The 21965-nt window shown below is 41.4% G+C and overlaps 1 protein-coding gene across 2 annotated transcripts; it reads left to right on the top strand.

Moving 5' to 3' along the window:
- Positions 1 to 470: 470 nt before the first annotated feature.
- On the top strand, positions 471 to 21485 carry SLC34A2 (solute carrier family 34 member 2). 2 transcript variants are annotated; one of them, XM_066573216.1, is made up of 14 exons: positions 471 to 578; positions 4266 to 4298; positions 6216 to 6321; positions 8546 to 8686; positions 8763 to 8891; positions 10483 to 10626; positions 11005 to 11116; positions 12733 to 12928; positions 14798 to 14884; positions 16553 to 16667; positions 17949 to 18116; positions 18249 to 18365; positions 18457 to 18581; positions 20415 to 21485. In XM_066573216.1, exons 2-14 carry the CDS (start codon positions 4287 to 4289, stop codon positions 20985 to 20987), a joined length of 2025 nt encoding a protein of 674 aa, XP_066429313.1. In that variant the 5' UTR covers positions 471 to 578; positions 4266 to 4286; the 3' UTR covers positions 20988 to 21485. The 2 variants fall into 2 exon arrangements, with proteins under 2 accessions (XP_066429313.1, XP_066429314.1); XM_066573217.1 differs by lacking the exon at positions 4266 to 4298 and having other exon boundaries at positions 472 to 578.
- Positions 21486 to 21965: the final 480 nt, after the last annotated feature.

The raw sequence follows: 21965 nt of genomic DNA, 5'->3' as shown, positions 1-21965 counted from the left end.
CGAGACAATCACCCCTTTTTTCCTTCCTTGTTGATACAGGTGTCCTATTGTCCAAATCATGGCTTTTAACCTAAATATGCTTCTACCAGATCCAAGAGCGTGCTGCGCAGATAATTCTTACCAAAGATACATTTGACACTGTGATCTTTAAGTATATCGATTTCCTTTATCAATGATGAGAGTCTGAGAAGTTGAGTCCCAGGGCAGGCGGCTCAGGTTGCTGAGAACAACAATTCCACCCTCTTCTCCACATGGAAAGTCAAACGCACCTCCTCTCCAGCCCAGAGCAGCTCTGCTTATTATTATATGAAGCGGGCCCTTTGTCATCAGCATGGAGCATGCACTGATAAGACAGACCCAGCAAGTGGCTTTACTCACTTATCAGGTCCTTGATTGGAAAGTGCTGATTGGAAAGACTGAAGTTAGGGAGTCAGAAGGCAGTGCTAATTCACAAGGGGAGGGATGGCATTGTGTCACCTGGGTGTGTAGGCACGTATATATTACCATGTGTATAAGTGCTCAGAGCATCCTTCCTTTTCGTCTTTCCCTGCCTGCCTCATCTTTCCCTAGAACACCAGGTGAGTCACTTTCTAAGTCTTGTATGTGGAGTTGTGTAATTACTAACTTTCAAAGCCAGATGCATTGCACAGTACTAGTCATTTTCTGATATAATCATTATCATTTACTTGGCAGTAGCATAAAATGGTTGGAATTAAAGGACTTACAGCAAAATAGTTTACAGTATTTCTGCTTGATGCATTACCTATCAGGTAAAGCTGTAGATCTCACCACCTGTTGTAAAGGCATGCTGTGCCTGGAGAGACAGAGGGGGTGCTATAGTATACATTGTACATAGAGTTATACAGGCTGGCCACAGGTGTAGACAATGCCTTATATATGTTTCTTTTCACTTTTCTGTACTAATAAGATATGTACAAAGTAATAAAGTGCTTCTAAAGTTTATTACCAGTAATAGTAGGTGGAGTGTTTGTATTCTGCATTTCCGTGTTCCTTCTCATGGAGTAAAAGTTAAGGAAAGGCTTCAACTTCTTGTCTTTTTTGTATCTACGTCTGCGTTTACCTCTAAATGTTGCAGCTAAAACTGCATGTGTGATTTCAGCCATTTATTTTATACTTTTTGGCGCATGGACTGAACTTTCCATTTAACTTTAGTAGGCAGAAATCACACATGCAGAAGTTTCTGAAAGTTTTGTGCAAATTGTTTAGAAGTGAACACAAAAGAGTACAGACATTCCTCTCTACATTCCTTCAGATATACTCAAGCCTGTGGCTTATAAACTTATGGACTGAATACGGACCCATTGAATGAATTGGTGTATTCTGCTCTTCATATTTAATGCACATAAAAAAATTGCCCTAGACCGGCTTCTATGGGGAGCTTTTCTGCTTAAATCCACAGACAAATAGTGCATACTGGGGTTTTTTGTGCGTCCGAAATGCGTACGCAAAATATTGAAATGTTGCATGTGAATATGTGTATATATGAAGATGACCTTGGAATGGAATCACACATAAGCTAGAAGAGGAGGAGAGAAGCAAACAGAAGAATAAATCCGTACTTTATACTCCCCATTCCCTTTGAATTCACTTCAGGGTTTGGCTCAAAAAAATGCCCCATAAGCTGCCACAAAAACTGCACATGTGATTCCAGCCTTACCAGCATGGTTTGTTACCTACAGTCCCCTGTAAAGCCACGTTTAAGGCATAGTAATAATACTGCAAACTTAGTTCTGCTACATCTCTATATACGTAAAGGCTTAACTCTGTATAAAGATAAGGGCGGACATGACTACATCAGAATCTCTTTTATCTCATGTGTATCCAGTGAAGCCTTCATAATAACGTCCTCTTGGCCCGGACAGCGGTCTCATATTCCACATTCCGGCTGCTCATCAGAGCACTTGATGAGAACACAGTTGATTTATTGTAATTTTGCTTCTATGTGATCTGTTTGCTTACCTCATCGGCTTTTTTTATTACTTTACCTATGATCCCCCAGTGGAGTGTGCCCATAAAGATTTGGTTGCGATGTAGCATATTGGACTTTCTTCTTAAAAAATAGTGTTAGTGGGGAAATGTAATTCAGCCTGTAGAGATTATACTGTTCCAGTAAAGCAGATTTATGGACATTTTTCGGATTATTCTGGCATTTCTGCCAAAAAGAAATTTAAGCCAGGTTGGTTATTGTGCAACTGTAAAGTAGCAAATATCTGTCACCAGTGCCTTTCTGTGTGATATATTCTATATACATCATGATACAATAGTGTTGTGAGCCTTTGTCAAGGATCTATAGACCCTTCCAGTATTTACAATAGGATGCTTAATTTAAGCTGTTGGGCCCAAATGCAAAATCTGTAACAGGACCACAACTCTAGTGCTTCATTCATAATATTGCTTCCTTATATGGGGATGAGAGACCTTAAGAGCCCCCCAAAGCCACCAAGGCCCGAGTGCGACTGCATATTTGCACCATTATAGTTAAGTACTAGATGGGAAGAAGAGGCAACATGCAAATTTTGGAATTCCCAACAAAACTCCTGATGGTCCCCAATTTTCTGACTCTAAAGGCCCATTTGAACACGATTATCGCTCAAAATTCGCTCAAAAGGCATCTTTTGAGTGATATAATCGTTGGATGTAAATGTTCCCATTTTTCAGTTCTCTGCCGAACGACGGTTTGTAGTTCTGCTTGAAAATCATCCTTCAGCAGAACAGCTGATAAGCAGGACAGCACGCTGTATTCTGCCTGGGGAGAGCTGATTACATTGTATCAGCTGTTCTCAGCTGTCAGCCCAGCTGGCAGAACAAAAGGAATGTAATCAAGGAACAGCGGGTGGTCTGTTCCCTGACTATAGTTCGCAGTGGCTTACACTCTACTAATTGGTACTAATAGGCATTAGTACCAAGTAGTAGTTTATGAAAAATGATCACTCAAAAGCCAGTGTAAAAGCACCTTAAGGCCTTAGTCACACGGGCGTTTTTTCACGCGATTTGCGCATCGCATGACGGATGCGCATGCGCAAATCGCGTGACCGGCGCCGAAAAATCGGCCCAAAAATCGCCCGAAAATCTGCTCCTAGCCGCGTTTCATTAGAAACGGGCCGGAGCTGTCCAGCGCATTGCATTCAATGGAGCCGGCAATACAGCGGCTCCATTGAATGCAAGCGCTGCGGGCGTGCGCGGGGTTAATTGTCGGGAAGGGGTTAAATATATAACCCCTTACCTGCAATGCATCCTTAAATGTGAAAAAATAAAAAAAAAGGATGTTCTCACCTGCTCCCGACAGCTGGAGATCCCGGCGGTCGGCCTGCAGTGGGTGTGAAGGAGGTGTGACTCAGGCTTGCCCCTGATTGGCTCAGCGCTGAGCCAATCAGAAGCAAGTCTCAGTCACACCCATTCATGAATTCATGAATGGGTGTGACTGAGCTCAGCCTCTGATTGGCTCAGGCTGAGCCAATCAGGGGCAAGCCTGAGTCACACCTCCTTCACACCCACTGCAGGCCGACCGCCGGGATCTCCAGCTGCCGGGAGCAGGTGAGAACATCCTTTTTTTTTATTTTTTCACATTTAAGGATGCATTGCAGGTAAGGGGTTATATATTTAACCCCTTCCCGACAAATAACCCCGCGCACGCCGGCAGCCCATTGCTTTCAATGGAGCGGCTGTATTGCCGCTCCATTGAATTCAATGGGCAAACATCGTTCTTCTCTGCCACAGCTGTTCCAGCTGTGGCAGAGAAGAATGATTTGTCTTCTATATGTTCTCAATGGGGTCGGCGCTGCTGCCGCCGGCCCCGTTGAGCGCATATAGAGAAGAGAACAGGAATCGCAGATCGCAGATAGGTGCGATCTGCGATTTCTGTTCTCTAATTTATCGGACGAGCGCATAAAAAGCGCTCATGTGTCCGATACCATTGCAAAGCAATGGTTTTAAAAAGTCGCCGGACGCATGCGCATGCGCAAATCGCGGCAATAAACGCCCGTGTGACTAAGCCCTAAGTCTGACTATGAAGCAACACTTTATCTACAAGCTCTTACATGTACATGAACGTTGTACAGTCATCCGGTTGTACTACCATATAAGCACTATATGAATTTGGCCAACAGAGTGTTACACCTGAAACACAATTATCATTTAGTTAGATTTCCATAAGTCCCTGAATATTTTAGAATGTGTTTATAGATGCTGCACAACTATAAGATAAGAGCTGATTCATTTTTAACAATTTAATAATTGCTTTCCAGTACTTGTCTACAGTTGCAAACATGAACAAGAAGGTACTTAGCAACTTACGGTGGAGGACATTTGGGCAAAGTTATGCTTTTTCTGATTTCTTGGCTTTCTGCTGGGAAAAAGGGTTTCTGACATCATGGCCTTTATTTTTATTTTATGAATATTTAAAGCAAACCTCTGATCCTGAATAAACCAAGATGGCAGCACCACTTCTCTGACTACCTGCTGCACAATCTGCATTGATAGTCTATGACTCTACATGCTGCTCTGATTGTCCATCCCTACTCATGTGAGCAACACTAGCCAATAAAAGCAGCATATGGCGTATTGCACTACAGATTCCCTACCAATGCGCATTGTGTAGCAGGTAGTTGGTGCGGCCATCTTAGTTTGTTCGGGACCAGAGGGTTGCTTTAAATGATCACTTGACTGACCACTATCTTATGTCTTTGGCTAGCATCCTGTAGAGCCTTGGCATGATTAAAGTTCTAGAGTATTTACTTTTGTTATGGTTTGCCATATCAAGACAGTGGATGTCTTTATTGTCTCTATGCAAATTAGCTCTTCTCAAGAAAGAAGAAAATTATATCATACAAGACCAACTGGAGACTCTTCCAAAAGGAAGAGACATCGGTAATGGTTATCATTTAAGAGAACCATGTGGTGTATGGAGACCTACTTACAGGCAAAGCTCCATGGGAAACAACATAAACAAATTAGCTCTCCTCGAAAAGAAAGAAAAATACCTCATATTAGCCAAACTAGGGACCCTTCTAGAATGAAGAAACATTGATTTATAGATAGCTATTTTAGTGTTCTTGACCCTCGAAAGTACAGAGGGGCAAGAATTTATATTCTCTACAATGCCTGCATCTGACTGGTACATTGTCCTATGCCCTCAATTGATTGGGCATTGTTGATTGCACAAAAATACATTTTATGGCTTGTCTCACTTTCGAAACAAGGTGCAGAATTGTGTAAAAGTCATTTATGTATCATGGAGGTAATTATTAAAATCTTGCCCAGCAGGTTATGGGAGATAGTCTAGTTGGAGATGGCAGAGGTTATAATTAAAACAATGAGAGGAGAAAGCACGTATTGATGTGTCTTGGCATTGCTACCTATGTGGTTCCCAGCTTTATAGGGGAATTTTCGCCAGTATATGCTCAGAGACATATCAGTATATCCCATTTTATAGCTATAGTGATTATAATTAGAGATGAGGGTCATGTTCATAACCAACAAAAGAGAATAGTGGCTTTCTTTACACCAACCAATTATTGTATAGCTTTCAGTTGTCAGTGTTGGTCTATTATATACTTAGCGGAAGTTGGTTAGTTATGGACAAAATACATGGGATGAGTGTCCTCCAACTGGTGCCTACCAGGAGATAACATATTTAACCTTTCTTAATGGCCAACCTCTTATGGCACTTGTTCAGTTGATCGTGGTGGAGCACCACTTTCCAGTCCAGCATTGACATCTCTGCTGCCATTGCTGATCCTCTTCTGGTCATGACCCCATTTAGGAAAATGGTGTGAGAAGAAAACTTATGATGAGGCATATATATTATACATAAGTATGATTACTGCCTATTCACACCTCAGCCTAAGGGTGCTCATACAATCAATATTTCTTCGCCACAAACACTAAATTGTCAGCCAGCACCTTGACTCGTTATATTCTTTGCATTGACTAGTCCATGTGCCACCTGGGAATTAGAGAAAACCGTCCATGTTTTGTGGCGCAGAAACATTGCAAGTATGGGTATCCTAAGAACAGTTCTAACTTGCAACAAGGGTGATTTCTTGCCATAAAAGGTGATGGGTTGTTGGTTGTCTTGCACCATGGGTTCTTTTGTACAAGGTGGTGGATTGCTGGGATCTTTCTGTGATGGTGATGTACAATTACAGGTGTCTTACTCCTGATAACATTCACTTTTCTTTTTTTTTTTTTTGCAGAAAATGGCTCCTTTTCCAGAATTTCAGAACCATCTTCCAGATGGTGTGGAGAATCTTCCCAAGTACTCCCCTCACCCTCCTAATGGCAATGCTGACCCTCCGCCTGGTAAGCTTATCATTGTTATTAAATTCTACTTTATCAAGGGGGCTGTGCCAAGCTAGAAAGATATGCCCTATTCATAGGATAGGGAGTAACTTTCTGATCACTGCTGGCCCCTCCACAATCCTAAGAACAGTGTTCCTGAAGGTCCCTGCTTGAATGAAGCAGTGGTCGCAGGGGCGTAACTAAAGGCTCAGGGGCCCTGATGCAAAACGTGGCCTGGGCCCCCCCCCCCCCCCTCTATCTGTATCTGTACCCATACCCATACCTAAACCATGCTGCACAGAGACATAACTTGAAGCTTCTGGGACCCAATGCAAAACCTGTAACAGGGCCCCCTATTATAATGCTTTATTCATAGTATTGGGCTCCCTATATGGAGAAGAGAAGCCTTATGGGCCCCCTAAGGCTCCTGGCCCCGGGTGCAACCGCATCCCCTGCTTCCTCTATAGTTACGCCTCTGGGTGGTCGCACATGTGCACTACCACTACATTCATTTTAATGGGAGCAAAGGAGATTGCCTAAACTCTGCATTCTTTAGTGCTCTTATTGAAATGAATGGAGCAGCAGCAGCATGCCAGACCATCATTCAGTTCATGTTGAAAATTTTTAGAACCCTGTTCCCAGGATTCAACAGGGTCTCCATATTATGATCCCCACTGATCAGAAAGTTATCACCATCCTGTGCCCAGGGCATAACTTTCTATCTTGGCAGAATCCCTTTAATAAATTAGTATTTAATAATACAACCCCTTCAAAGGAAAATTTCAGTCAACAATGACAACTGTATACAGGGTGAGGCAAAAGTCTTGACACACCAATTTAACTGGTGAAATAATGAGAAACTTGACTTCCAATGTGTGAAAGTATTATTTGGGAAATCCTAGCGAAGATTGATATATCATATGACCCCTCCCCATCCCATTTGAAAAACCTGAGCTGAATTAAATATGGTAGAGTTAAAAATGGCCGCCAAAACGTCTCCACCAAAATAATGCCACCTCCCTCCCAATTAATATTTTCCCACATTGGAAGTCAATTTTTAATTATTACATCAGTTAAAAAGGTGTGTCCTGACTTTTGCCTCAACCTGTTCTTTATTTTTACATTGTAAAGAGTATTGTTTTTTTGTTGCTACTTCATGTTTTCTGCATTGTGGCATGATCTACTATTGTTCCCAAGGTGCAAATTTGCCAGGTCAGGAGTTGTATCAGCCATAAGGTGTCGCTAGTAAATCTGTGAACAAACAGCAGGAAATCTGCAAGACAGCTATATCACACTGAATGGGGACGATTTTGATTTCCCTGGAGAATCTGAGAAAGAAACAAAAATCATCAGTTTTGAAATCCGCTGTTGCTCTACAACAGTACATTATTGTGGATTTACACTTACTCAATGAAGTCAGTGGGAGAAATCTTCAAATGACCTGCACAAAATCCACACACTAATGAACATGCAAATGGATTTCAAAATCCACTTCACACACCCGAAATCCACAGGAAAATGTCTGCTACACGCGGGTGGAGTTTTCATAACCCCATCCACTTGTATTGTAGAGTAAGTCAGCCACATCTGGACCTACCCATATGCTGATTACCTTAGTCGACTGGCACACAATAAAGCTTTTCATAAGGTGGTAACAATTCCAAATTAAAGATGCAATTGTGCATCATGAGACCTAACTAAATTAGAAAATAGGAGATTTCTACATGTTTAAAGGAGGTACCAGCTTTTAAAAATAATGGCCTCTCCTCAGGAAAGGCCAACAATATCTGATCAGTGGCAGTCTCCCGCCCGGTAGCCCAACTAGTCAACTGACTGAATGGGCCATAGTGCTTGTGCAAGCTGTTCTTACTCAGAATGTCATACTTTTTGTAGCCTTGTCCCTTTCAATTGAGTATGACAATGCTGCAGTACTCAGAATGACCACTAGAAAAGATACAGTATACTGTATAAGAGCAGATTGCTGCCCCATTCAGTCAGGTGATTGGTGGTAGTCCATGGTGGTGGACTCTCACCAATCAGTTATTCATGGCCTACCCTGGGATAGGCCATCAGTTTTTTAAATCCACATAAACCCCTTAAGGTTACATTTCTCAGGCCTTCTTGTTGTTGATTTCCTATTGTTATCCAACAAGGTGAACATCAACGTAGCTTTTGATGACTGGAATGTTTCTTTAAGGGCCATTCTTTATAACATGCGTACTTATTGTATCTCCCTATTTCTTAGACGGGGGTAGTACTCATGACTTAGAATCACTACCTCCATCTTACTCTGTTACATCGTTATGCAAAGATAATCCTGAAGAAGAACAGGAGTTTGACCCGTGGGAGATGCCGGAACTTAAGAGCACTGGAATGAAGTGGTCAGGTGGGTCTATTGTGTGGATGTAATATTTCTCCATCTTCATGTACAATTTTTATTGAAATAAATCTTTGTTTTACAGAAATGAACACAAAACAACGTATTCTATCGGTTCTGCAGACAATCACAAAACTAGTTCTCTTATTGGCTTTGTTATATTTTTTTGTTTGCTCCTTGGATGTGTTAAGCTCTGCCTTCCAATTGGTAGGAGGTAAGAAAATACTAAAAGTATAAACCATAAGTTATATTATTATCTGTTTTCAATAGTTTTGTTCATAAGTCAATTCATCAGAATTTTCCATGTGTATTATAAATAGTAAATTGCAATTTATGCATCATAGTATGCATAAAGACACACGTCCATCCAATACAGTGTATTATCAATGCTGATCAAAAGGAAGACAAATTTTCCTTTTTTTTGTGAAAAAAATTCTTCCTGACCCCTGACTTCCTGTATGAAGGTCCGTGCATTGCCTTCAATGGAGCCGCGGCTGCTGCTGGCTGCTCCATTGAAGGCAATGGTCTGCCTGGACCATTACATATAAGCCCTTCCCTGAAAAACAAGAATTTTAGTGTAAAAAAAAAATACTTACGTCCGCTGCTGATGTGTCCCCGCGGAGATGAAGAACACATCTGCCGCATGCGGCAGATGTTTCCTTCATCCCCGCGAGGAAAAATAATTCTCCACTGCACCTGCCACATCTGTGACAGATGCAGCAAAGGAATCCTTCATCCCTGCGGGGAGTAAAGAATTCCCTACCACAGCTGTCACAGATGACAGCTGCAGTAGGGGATCTTGCTGCTGGCATCCTGTAATTGTTTTTCAGGGAAGGGCTTTAAATATAAGCCCTTCCCTGAAAAAGAAGAAAAAATGGTGATTTAAAAAAAAACAACTTTCTTCAGCTGCCGTGAGTCAGCCACGTCCAGCCGGCTATTCTCCTGCACTGCTCTGAGGAGTATTCAGCAGGCGGGGATTTAAAGTCGCCGCCTGCTGAATGGGCTGCCTCTGATTGGCTGAGCACTGTGACCAATCAGAGGAAGCTCTCAGCTATTAAATGACAGCTGAGAGCTGCCTCTGATTGGTCCCTGTGCTCAGCCAATCAGAGGCAGCACTCACACACACCTGTAAAACACAGACATGTGAACACACCATAGGGAATGCAGTGGTTCTAATAAAAGCGTGTTTTTATGTGCGCGTATGCACGCACAAAAACACACTCGTGTGAAGCCACCAAAGCCTGGAATAATCCCCGGATCACCAACCCCTCTGAAATAATCAATGACCATAATATGTAATATTGTATCGCTCAAGAAAGGTGTCCAGGCCCCTCTTGTATTGTTTTATCAAGTTCCCTATCACCACGTCCTCAGGAAGAGAGATCCACAGTCTCACTGCTCTTACAGTAAAGAAGCCCCTTCTATGTTGTAGAAACCTTCTTTCCTCTAGACGTAGAGGATGCCCCATTGTTACTGTTACAGTCTTGGGTATAAATAGATTATGGGAGAGATCCCTGTATTGACCCCTTTATACCTTGTATGAAATAACTGGGCTTGAATATTATAATTTCATAGGTTCTGAAAGGCTGCTATAGTCTTTAATACCATACATATTTAATAGCATATATTATATATAGTATGCAACTAAGAAAAAAGTCAGGAAAATTACCCTATGTCAATATGAATATTGTAGTCAAGAGGGTGGATTTCACGTTGCGTACATGTAATACCTATCCACCTCGACAATGATGAGTTCCTTTTTTACACTCACACTTCTGAACTAATCTAAAGCTAACTCATTATAGGAAAGGCTGCAGGAGATATTTTCAAGAACCATTCTGTACTGTCCAATCCTATTGCTGGACTTGTGATTGGGGTCCTGGTGACTGTCCTTGTACAGAGCTCCAGTACATCGACATCTATTGTGGTCAGCATGGTGTCATCTGGCCGTAAGTATACCCTGTACTACATACTGTATAACTATATATCATACTAAGCTCCAATGCAGATTTTTAGGGTGACGCCTTAACAAATTGAGCATGCTGAAGTTATATGTGGGCAGCTTTAGATTGGATGATAATGCAACCTTAAATCTTCTAATTTATGATTGTCTCTATGATTTTTGGTTAAACTTACTTGCATAAAAGGTTGCAGACATTGCATTGAACTTCAGCTTGCCTAGAATATAGGAAATGACTGTGTTGTAAGAAGTAGATGTTGATATTGGACTTTACAATGAATGTAATGATGATTGATGATAGAACTTAAGTTGTTCTAAGGATTACAACACTAAATTAATGTTATTTCTATGATTGTTTGTGTGACAGTTCTTACAGTTAGGACGGCCATTCCAATCATCATGGGAGCCAACATTGGCACATCAGTCACAAATACCTTTGTGGCTTTGATGCAGTCTGGTGACCGCAATGAATTCAGAAGGTACAGTGCCTGTTCTTATTATGTCAAATGTGGGGCAGTGAAGCACGTAAAGTTATTTCCTATTGTAGTTGAATGAATACCATGATTGTTCATTATTAGAGATGAGCGAGCGTACTCGGAAAAGCACTACTCGCTCGAGTAATTTGCTTTATCCGAGTATCGCTGTGCTCGTCCCTGAAGATTCGGGTGCCGCTGCGGCTGACAGGTGAGTCGCAGCGGGGAGCAGGGGAGAGCGGGCGGGAGAGAGGGAGAGAAAGATCTCCCCTCCTGTTCCTCCCCGCTCTCCCCTGCAGCTCCCCGTTCCGTGCCGGCACCCGAATCTTCAGGGACGAGCACAGCGATACTCGGATAAAGCAAATTACTCGAGCGAGTAGTGCTTTTCCGAGTACGCTCGCTCATCTCTATATCATTATCCTCTTTAAGATGGACTTAGTAGTTTTACCTGTTATGCTCCTATATGATTATATGAGTTTCTCAGGAAATAAATAAATGTCATCCTTTAGATGCAATTAGCCATATTGTACTGTATATATTTTTGGATTACCCACTAGATTTAGTATTTGGCAAACCAGATCCTAGGAACACCCCAAGTATAAAACCGAGAGGAGTTACACAGTGTTTGTTCTCAGTTGCTCAATACTATATAATTGCAATATTATAAATCCATGAGTATACTAATTCAAGAGACTGGTGCAAGCAAACATTTATAAAAGTTAGCATTTAGGAAGCTTGCAGTACAAGGCGAAAAATGGAATGCAAAAATGCCGAACGTATAATAGCAGATTTAAAATGAAAACCTATTAGAGTCTGGGATATTGCATATACCCTGTTTCCCCAAAAATAAGCCCTACCCTGACTTTTCAGGATTTTTGGGGAGGCTTAAAGTATAAGCCCTACTTCAAAAATAAGCCTTAGCTGCATTACATTAAAAAAGGAATACATTACCTAGCAGGCTCGGTCCAGGTCCCTCCTGCTGCTCTCCAGATCTCTGACGCACTTCTTGCAACTGCCCACAGAAGATCCCTTCCTGGTTATGGGATTCATAAATCCCACTTCCAGAAAGCGATGGCTCCAATTTTCTTGAGCGCTGCTCAGCCAATCAATGCAGCGCTCGTTGAATCAATGTGATGGCTCCGTGTGCTGCATTGATTGGCTGAGTAGTGGTCGAAGAACCAATCACAGCCATCGCGTTTTGGGGGCAGGATTTATGAATTGGCCAATCAATGGCATGCCTCAGCACATTGGAGCTCCAGAGAGCAGCAGGAGGGACCTGGACTGAGCCTACTAGGTAAGTATAATAAGACATTTTATATTGAGGCATGCATAATTTTTTTTAATGTCAAATTGCCTATCAGTCCAACCAGAAAAAAACATTGTGCCATATTACATAACGCGGCTTATAGGGGAGACTAATTCTGTAACAGGATGCTGTACAGAGCACCATACAGTACATGTAGTACCTAAAGCTGCATGGTACAGAGCTGTAGGGACCCCATGTCAATCAAGAGAAACTCCATGCACATTGCTAATTAGTGTGATAAAGCTAATAATAATTGAAAGTAATTCCCACTGAAGTAGTATCCAATGACTTTAAAAAAATTGTTTCTTCTTTTTAGGGCATTTGCGGGAGCCACAGTGCATGATTTCTTCAACTGGCTTTCAGTCCTAGTTCTCCTGCCTATTGAAATTGCATCAGGATATTTGTACCATCTCACCAACGTTATTGTCGACTCGTTCAATATAGAGACAGGAGAGGATGCCCCCGATATGCTAAAAGTTATCACAGAGCCCCTGACCAAAGTAATTATACAGGTATGTACACAAATCTTTAATTTGTCAATGAAAATATAACTAATTGAATATTGAGTTCATCATGATGTTCAAAATGGAAGAAGAAAGCTTGGTAGTGGAATGAATTGTATTCTTTGGGTGAAACTGCCCTTACATTTCAGTGTAAGGCCTCGTTCAGGCGAGCGTGGTTTGCATGCTATTATAACGGTGTGTAAACCACGCTTCCATAGCAACCAATAGGTTGCTATGGAAGCGCTCACACTGAGCATGAGAACGGCCTGCTCCACAGAGCATGGAGTAGCTCATTCACTGCAGATTTCCTTATGTCAGCAGCGTGGTTCACACGCGGTTGTAACAGCGTGTAAACCACGCTCGTCTGAATGAGGCCTAAGGAGACTAAAACAACCTTATATATGCTACTTCTTTCTTGGTTGCATGGAAAAGACTTAGCTGGTCATGAAAACAGCCCCCAAATTATAAATTAATAATATATGTACTTAATTTTATTGCATTAAGAAAAATACCACCACAAAGTGCTTTGAACAAGTTAGCTCTAACATTACCCATCCACATTGAATAAAAATTTTGTCAAACTGGACAGTTTTCATCATTTTTGCCAATCATTTTTGTAAAATTGTGGGCAAACGATCACTCTATAACGTTAGATAAAGGATCACTGATTGTTCACCTCTTTGAGAATGTAATTGTTTTACCTTTTTAATTTAAACAATGTTCCTCATCTGCCAGCTCATGCTGCCATGTTCAGGGATTCATAAACAATTAAGTGTACTATAGATCAGCCATATGGTGTTCAATCTTGATCTAATGTGTCTGTTGTGGCCAGCTTTACACATACCTTAAGGGCTTAGTCGCATGGGCGCATCGGCGCCCGTGTTACTGCAGGGAGAAGACGGCCCCACTTCAGGACGGACGTCTCTCTGCAGCGCCGGAAGAAAGAACATGTGACCAGCTTGATTGGCAGTCATGTGTTCTTTCTTCGGCGATGCGGGGAGTCGTTCGTCCTGAAGTGTGGCCGTCTTCTTCCTGCAGTAAGGGCTCAGTCACATGGGCGCATCGGCGATGCGCCCGTGTGACTAAGCCCTCAAGGGGTATTCCAAGACCCAAGTCAAATTCCAAAATAGTCATAAATCATCTCATAGTGCTACAGTAAATCCATTCATTACTTTTCCTCTGCTTTGTTGTTGTTTGCAGTAGCGCTTCCTGTTCACAGTCCTCCTGTGCTTCTCTATTACATCTCCCAGAATCCCCTAGTCTGTATCTCTGCCTGTTCACTCTGTATCCTCCTCCCACACACAGCTCATGAATACTAAATCCCAGCCACTAAATCAGTGATGACTATTTACCTTTTCTCTGAATAAGAGGTAGAGCCTGTATCACTGTCACCAGCTATAGCTGCAGCTGTAATCTACTGCCAAGTCCCCCGCCAATCTCGAGAATGGGGCTCCTATGCACCCGCTCGGGTATTTCCATCACTCCCATTGAAATGAATGGAGTGCTGACTGTACATGCTCGGCCAGTGCTCCATTCAGAATAACGTTACTGCTGGGTAAGAAGCCAGCCCACAGTGACAGGAGAACAGGACACAGGAGTCCCGTTCTTGAGATTCGTGGGGGGGACTCAGTGGTGAAACAGGCAACCATCGGCAAGGTATCCGATAACCTGTAGTTAGGGGATAACTTGTTATTCTGGTAAAGCCCCTTTAAAGTAAACAAAGGGCATTGTTGAATGCTTTATTGAAGCAGGTTGTAGTAAAAACTTAAAAGTTTGTAAAGTCCTGGAATCCTCCTTTAAGCATAATCAACATAATTCCACTTTACATGTATTATGAAAGGAACAGCACATAGATGCATCTTTTTTTTTTTATTGCAGCTTGACAAGAAAGTCATTCAGGAAATAGCCAATGGGGACCTATCTGCTCAAAATAAGAGTCTAATCAAGAGAGAATGTGGATACAAGGTAAGAAGACATCCTTAGATTGTAATACAGAAAGAAGTACCACAACTGGTAACCATTATCTGTGATGGATTGCAAAAAAGTTATGGGCTGATATACTGTAAAGTGCAGTAATACAGATCCTTGTTGTACAAAGCTGTAATTCGGCAACCCATAGCCAGTTTTGGGTCTCACGGTGCCTCTGATCTTATACATAGGCAAACAGAAAAATCATGGTATACTCCTAAAACATTCTAAGTGTAGTAAAATACAATATAACAACCTGCGTAATAATGTGAAGCAGTGGAGAATCTAGCATTCGACTCCAAAGATGGAATGGCAGCTTTTATTTCATCCCATTAATAGCATTACAATTGTAGGACAGGAAATCATAGTGAAAAAAGACACTAACATGCTTCAGACCATCTACATGCTTGAACAGTGGGCATCAACTAACAGAATGGTATTTAACAGACAGAAATGCAAAGTCCTACATCTGGGCAAGAAAAAGGAAAAAAGCACATATAGAATGGGAGAAATTGGGCTAAGCAGCACATGTGAAAAAGACTTGGGTATACTAATAGATCATAGACTGAATACGAGTCAACAGTGTGATGCAGCAGCAAAAAAGGCAAACACAATTCTGGGATGTATTAAGAGAAGCATAGAGTCTAGATCACGTGAGGCATTATCCTCCTCTACTCTTCCTTAGTCAGACCTCATCTGAAATACTGTGTCCAGTTCTGGGCACCCCACTTTAAAAAAAACATAGACAAACTGGAGCAAGTTCAGAGAAGAGTTACCAAGATGGTCAGCGGTCTGCAAATCATGTTCTATGAAGAACTGTTAAAGGATCTGGGATTGTTTAGCTTGCAAAAAAGAAGGCTGAAAGGAGACTTAATAGCTGTCTACAAATATCTGAAGGGCTGTCACAGTGCAGAGGGATCAGCCCTATTCTCATTTGTACAAAGAAAGACTAGAATCAATGGGATGAAACTGAAAGGGAGGAGACACAAATTAGATATTAGACAGTGAGGGTGATCAATGAGTGGAACAGCTTACCACGGGAGGTGGTGAGTTCTCCATCAATGGAAGTCTTCAAACAGAGGCTGGACAAATATCTGTCTGGGATGATTTAGTGATCCTGCATTGAGCAGGTGGTTGGATCCGATGATCCTGGAGGTCCCTTCCAACTCTACCATTCTATGATTCTAGTCATTACTCAGTCAATCCCATAAAGACCACAAGTTTACACCCCCTTCAAATCCTGTTTTGTAGGTGTTAATCCCAGTATTTAGGAAGTAATCCCCTGAATTTATAGACATAACACCTGCAGAAGATCTTCCTAATTACTGGTATTAACACCTGCCAACAAGATGTTGGGGTGTTGTAAACTTGTGGTTTTTATTGGAAATACTAATCAGTAATTACTAAGTGGATGGTCTGAAACATGTTTGAGTCTTTTCCACTATGTTTTCTCCTTCTCCATTTTTGACACTTTTAACACCAAGGAATAAAAGTAGCCGCTTTTATTTTTGGAGATCAGTCCTGAATTCGGCGTTGGTTCATATCACTACGAATGACCAATGCAGCATTCTGATCAGATAGTGAGTGGAGATCAAGTAGTGCTGAGCTAGCAAAGGTTTTCATTCTTGTTGCTTGACTGTAATAGATGTTCACGCTTTTATGCAGGAATGGCTAAATGATACTGTGCCTGGTATAGAGAACTGCACTGCAAACAGACTGTGCTTTGTAGATGAGAATAACATGACATGGACAGAAGTTTTGGAGACTGTGAAAGTGCCCTGTAAGTAATTCTACTAATCTAAAAAAAAATTTTTTTGACTGTCATTGACATCTGCACCAGTTAACAATAGATAATATAGAACTGCTTTACAGTATATTATGCTTCAAAGTTCACCTTCCTGGAAACATTGATTTTTCCGTTTTGGTCAATGCAACTTTATATCATTAGCCTATTTGAACATTTTCATTTTTTTTTCTCCAATACAGCTAAAGTAAAAAAAAATGTAAAAACTTTGTGAATAGTCTTGGATTACATTAATTACTGTCGTAATGTTTACTCCTATGAAGAGCTGTAGAAACATTGACTTTGAACAGTGTAGATAGACTTTAAACTTACATGTTAATATTACAAAACAGATGTAAGGCTGGGTTCACACGGGACGGATTTGCCACGGAAATTCCATTTCTGTGCGGCAAATCCGCCCGCGGCTTCTAGTCCCGGGATTAGCCAGCCATCCGTCGTGGCAAAGCCGGGCCGAACAGGCGAGACAGAGCGAAATTGACAGACACAGCATGCCGATTCTTTTTTTCCTACATTGTGGCCTCACTCCTTTCTATGGGAAGAGAAAGCCACAATGGAATGCCGGCGGTCAAACTGCTCCAAAACCCGCTGCAAAATGCCGCTCATTTTGAAGCTGCAGCTCTCCCCCGGAAATCTTGCGGCTTTTCGGTACGGCCAACCTGCGAGATTTCTTCGCATTTCCGTCCCGTGGAAACCCAGCCTAAGCATGTCTCATCCTTCAATCAATCTCAATTAAATATTAGACAATTATTATGTTATGAAATAGATTTTTATCAGTCCGTTCCTCTTCTCTGCAAGCTTTCCTTGTAAGTGACTCACCCATACGCAGACGATCACGGCAATTCGGCTCACAAACGGGGCAGATAATCTGCACATGTGCTGGCCAGCAGTGGTTTGAGATTTTGCAGTGCAAATAAGGAAAATGGGACAATACCTCTGCAGCGCCGCCTATTGGATGGCAGCATTCCTGCAAATCAATGTCCAACCCTTTATACAGGTCTTTGCAACAATGATTGGGAATTGAAAACCAAGCATGGACTTATAATTTTTTTGTGTACTGACACAATAGAAATTTTTTTCTATTTTTTTTTAATTAAATACCAGAATAGTAGGGATGCAATGTAAAAGCAAGTGCAATATCATTTGGCTCATTTTGTCTCTATTAGCCATTTATCAATCAGATCTCAGAGGTCTGTTTACCAATGTTAGAAGGATAACAAACCAATCTAGTAACCTTTCTTCTGTGCATTTATTCTCCAGGCTCTCACATGTTTGCTTCTACGACTCTCCCAGATTTAGCAGTGGGACTCATCCTGTTGGCACTGTCATTACTAGTGCTTTGTGTATGTCTAATTTTGATTGTCAAGCTTCTAAATGCCATGCTAAAAGGACAAGTGTCTGTTGTGATCAAGAAGATCATCAATACTGGTAACTATCAGTGACACAACGTTCATACAGATATCCTATATGCTAAACATACAGATTTGGAAGCTGTTTCCATATGAAGAATGCTCTGGTCCCAATATTTTTGACATGTCCTCTCTTGTTTTCTTCCCAAAGACTTCCCCTTCCCATTCTCATGGTTGACTGGATACTTGGCAATGCTTGTTGGTGCTGGAATGACATTCATTGTGCAGAGCAGCTCAGTCTTCACATCTGCAATGACTCCTCTCATTGGTAAGACTCTCATTGTATGACTTCGCAAAAGTATACTTCATGGTTATATTGTTCCTGCTTTCTGTTATATCTTGGCTCCTTCTTCTTGTAGGTATTGGAGTGATTAGCATAGAGCGTGCCTATCCATTGACACTTGGATCTAACATCGGAACAACAACAACTGCCCTCTTAGCTGCATTGGCCAGTCCGGGGGAAACGTTACACAACTCTGTGCAGGTATATTTTGTAGAACTGTCTACTTGATGTAGGCGCTTCAATAAAAATACTTTGAAGATTTTATAATTATCTTTACAAATGAAGATTTTTGTAAGAATATGACAAACCTGGAAGGAGTTTTCTGAATTCTACAAAAGAATTGGCCAACAGATATAATAATAGAATAATCGTTACTTACCTCTTAGATCTCCAACTGCTCTAGCGCCGCCGCTCTGATGCTCCGAACCAGTCTTTGTTTACTTGGCTGCACCGATGATGTACCCTGAATAGCAACTAAACTTCTCCCCATATACCTCTGATGCCAATGATTGGCTGCATCAGTCACATGAGTATATGTGCTCATCATCACTACAGCCATGCAAATAAAGAACAAAGATGGGACTGGAGCGGCAGTGCTGGAGCAGCATCGGAGCAAGTGGGTAATGGTTCTTTATTTTTCTATAATAATGTTGAAATCAGTATTCTATAACTAGAGACTCTGAATCAACATGTGGCTCTAGATGTTGGGATCAAGAGGATCATCAATACTGGTAGCCAACAGCAACACAACGTTCATGCCCTCTACATGTAGGTCCCCAGATGTTGGCAGCTGAAGATCCAATTGTGTTCATTGTGATGCAACAACATCTATCATAGTTGAAAGTGCCTGGCAATCTACAAAGAGTTGTGGACCTCTGGTCTAGATGCTACTTTACAACGTACATTAAAGAATGCAATCACTTTCGTTTCGACAGGGATCCTCAGAATTTCAGAGACAATTGGGTATATGAAATTAAGCAGGCTTCATAGCTGATTTTAAAGCAGGAGTCATGAGTTCAATTCTGACTGGGGCCTACCATGTCTAGGCTGATGGTAAAAAGAAGCACTTTGTAACCATGTTAGTAGAACAAAACACTAACAAAACCAGAACAAATTATAGAGATTGTAAGCAATCGAACTGAGAAGGAGGAGAATTTCCCAGTGATTCTGCGGTTAGGGATGAAGTACTGGCCACATTACGAGTAGAGGTACGGGTGTTAGTAAAGACAATGTTTAGGGCTTCTGATTTCACAATATCTATTAAGGAGGAGAAAAGACCAGGAAGCTCATCCAATCCGGTGATATTCAGGCTGAATCGAGTACTGATAAATTTAGTCTTTCCAGGAATATTACAGGTAATATCCTAGATGGAACTACTGAGGAATTCCAGATCATCAATCTGTCCAATAGGGTATTGAAAGATAGTGACAGAGACCTTTTGAAGAAAGGTTTATCATTTATTCTCACTGCAGGGTTTGACCTTTTTCATAGGTTTAAGACCTGCCACTGTTTATAATGAAACTACGGTAGCTCAAAGTTACATGATAAGAACAAATGTTTTCCCGATCTGCAGGTAATGGAGGAACTGTGGGAAGATGGTCAAAGAGAGATGGTTAAAAACCGCTTCTTCCTTCTCCTCTGGGTTCTCAGCTATGACTAAAAGCCGGGAACCTGAACTGCTCCTGCTTGATTACAGAAGCTGAGGCTTTAATCCTGCGCCTGTATATTTCCTATCGGCGGGGATTAAAGCCAAGGACCAAGTGCCATATATTTACCACGCTTGGTCAATAAAGGGTTAATAAAAGTTATGTTTTAAGGGGTTTCACAGTGACTGGATCTGCAGACTGTACATTTATATGTTGGTACAATTTCATCCAATTCTTACATTATATTAGGGAAATGCATATCTGGTGAAACCTGATATAGTGTTCAGCCCCGTATAGCCGGCATATACAAAAAGTGTTAGCAGAAAGTTTAATAGTTTTAATGTCTTTTGATATATTAAAAGTAAATACATTTTGTTATATTTTGCAGATTGCATTATGCCACTTTTTCTTCAACATATCCGGGATACTTATTTGGTATCCCATCCCTTTCATGAGGTTACCAATTCGAATGGCCAAAGCCTTGGGGGACAAGACAGCTAAATACAGATGGTTTGCTGTGGTTTACCTGATCCTGTGCTTTCTCTTGTTACCCCTGGCTATCTTTGGCTTATCAATGGCTGGATGGCAGGTACTCGCGGGAGTTGGTATCCCAGTTCTGGTTATAGCTGCTGTTGTAATCGTCATTAGCGTTTTGCAATCCAAATGCCCCAGAGTGTTACCAGATTTTCTAAAGACCTGGGACTTCTTGCCAAATTGGATGCATTCATTGAAGCCTTGGGATCGCTGGATGTCCATCTTCACTCAGTTTTGTCGGAAATACTGCTGCTGCTGTTGTACGAAATGTAAGTGCTGCAAGTGTTGCCAAGATAAAGATGAAGAAGCGTCAATGGAAAAGCCCCAAACTCTGGAGTGTCACGAAAATGTTGTAGATCTGACTGATGAGCTTCCAAGTATTGATAGCAAAGATCAAACGAAGACTATGAACCACACTAAGTTGTAAGAGAAGTCTAAGGAGGATCTATTATAGCAACTACACAAAATGGACCAAAAACTCTTATACAAGAGAGTTCTGAGCAAATGACTATTTATTTTACAGCCAAGTGGTTAAGAGAAAATTAAAAATAACACATTTGTGGAAACAATTATGTTTTCAGCCATGAGTTTCTAATCACTGGCAATATTGTAGCTTGGTTAAATTGCTGCTATGGACTATTGAACATTTGGTGGATAGAAGAGCATTCAATTAAAATAATAGGAAGAAGATATATATTTTCTACGGGAAACAACCCGGTCTAATACAGTCTGTCGTCTGTACTGTGTACATACTAATACAGATCTGGAGCCATCATTAAACCTATGTATATAGTGAAAGGAAACACATATTCTTCTGTACATAAATGTAATATTTTTATCATGCACTCATGTTTCCCCTGTACAGTTGTAACATAGTTCTGAAATGCTACAATATTTAATAAATATTGTGATTTAGACATAATTACTCAATTGTCTCGTTTTTTTAAATAAGAGAGTAAGGAGGTCATATATTTGATGGATAAGAACTATTAGGAAAAAGTATCATCCTGGCCTCTACAATTTAGCTTCCGGTGGACATAATGTAACATGGCTATTTGTACTGTATTACACTCTACACATGTCTGGTTTTCCCTTTAACTGTTGTACACTTGAGTTGCTGTGAGTATAGTAGACTGTAAGTTAGGATTACAGATGAGCGAGCATACTGGCTAAGGACAATGGCTCGATCGAGCATTGTCTTTAGCGAGTATCTCCCTGCTTGGAAGCAAAGGTTCGGCTGCCGGCGCGGGTGACAGGTGAGTTGCGGCCATGAGCAGGGTGGGGCAGGGGGGAGAGAGGGAGAGAGAGATCTCCCCTCCGTTCCTCCTCGCTCTCCCCCGCCGCTCCCTGCCCGCCGCCGGCAGCCGAATCTTTGCTCCCAAGCGGGCAGGTACTTGCTAAGGGC

Source organism: Eleutherodactylus coqui, chromosome 7 (genome assembly GCF_035609145.1).
Source record: "Eleutherodactylus coqui strain aEleCoq1 chromosome 7, aEleCoq1.hap1, whole genome shotgun sequence".
Lineage (NCBI taxonomy): Eukaryota > Metazoa > Chordata > Amphibia > Anura > Eleutherodactylidae > Eleutherodactylus > Eleutherodactylus coqui.
Note: the sequence above shows the minus strand (reverse complement) of the source record. Positions and strands in the feature narration are given on the sequence as shown.

Bases quoted from the DNA above. Each gene is read 5' to 3' on its own strand.
- SLC34A2 (XM_066573216.1), top strand. The intron at 6,322-8,545 runs GTAAGCTTATCA...CCTATTTCTTAG, and splicing joins CAATGCTGACCCTCCGCCTG to ACGGGGGTAGTACTCATGAC. The intron at 18,117-18,248 runs GTAACTATCAGT...TTCTTCCCAAAG, and splicing joins CAAGAAGATCATCAATACTG to ACTTCCCCTTCCCATTCTCA.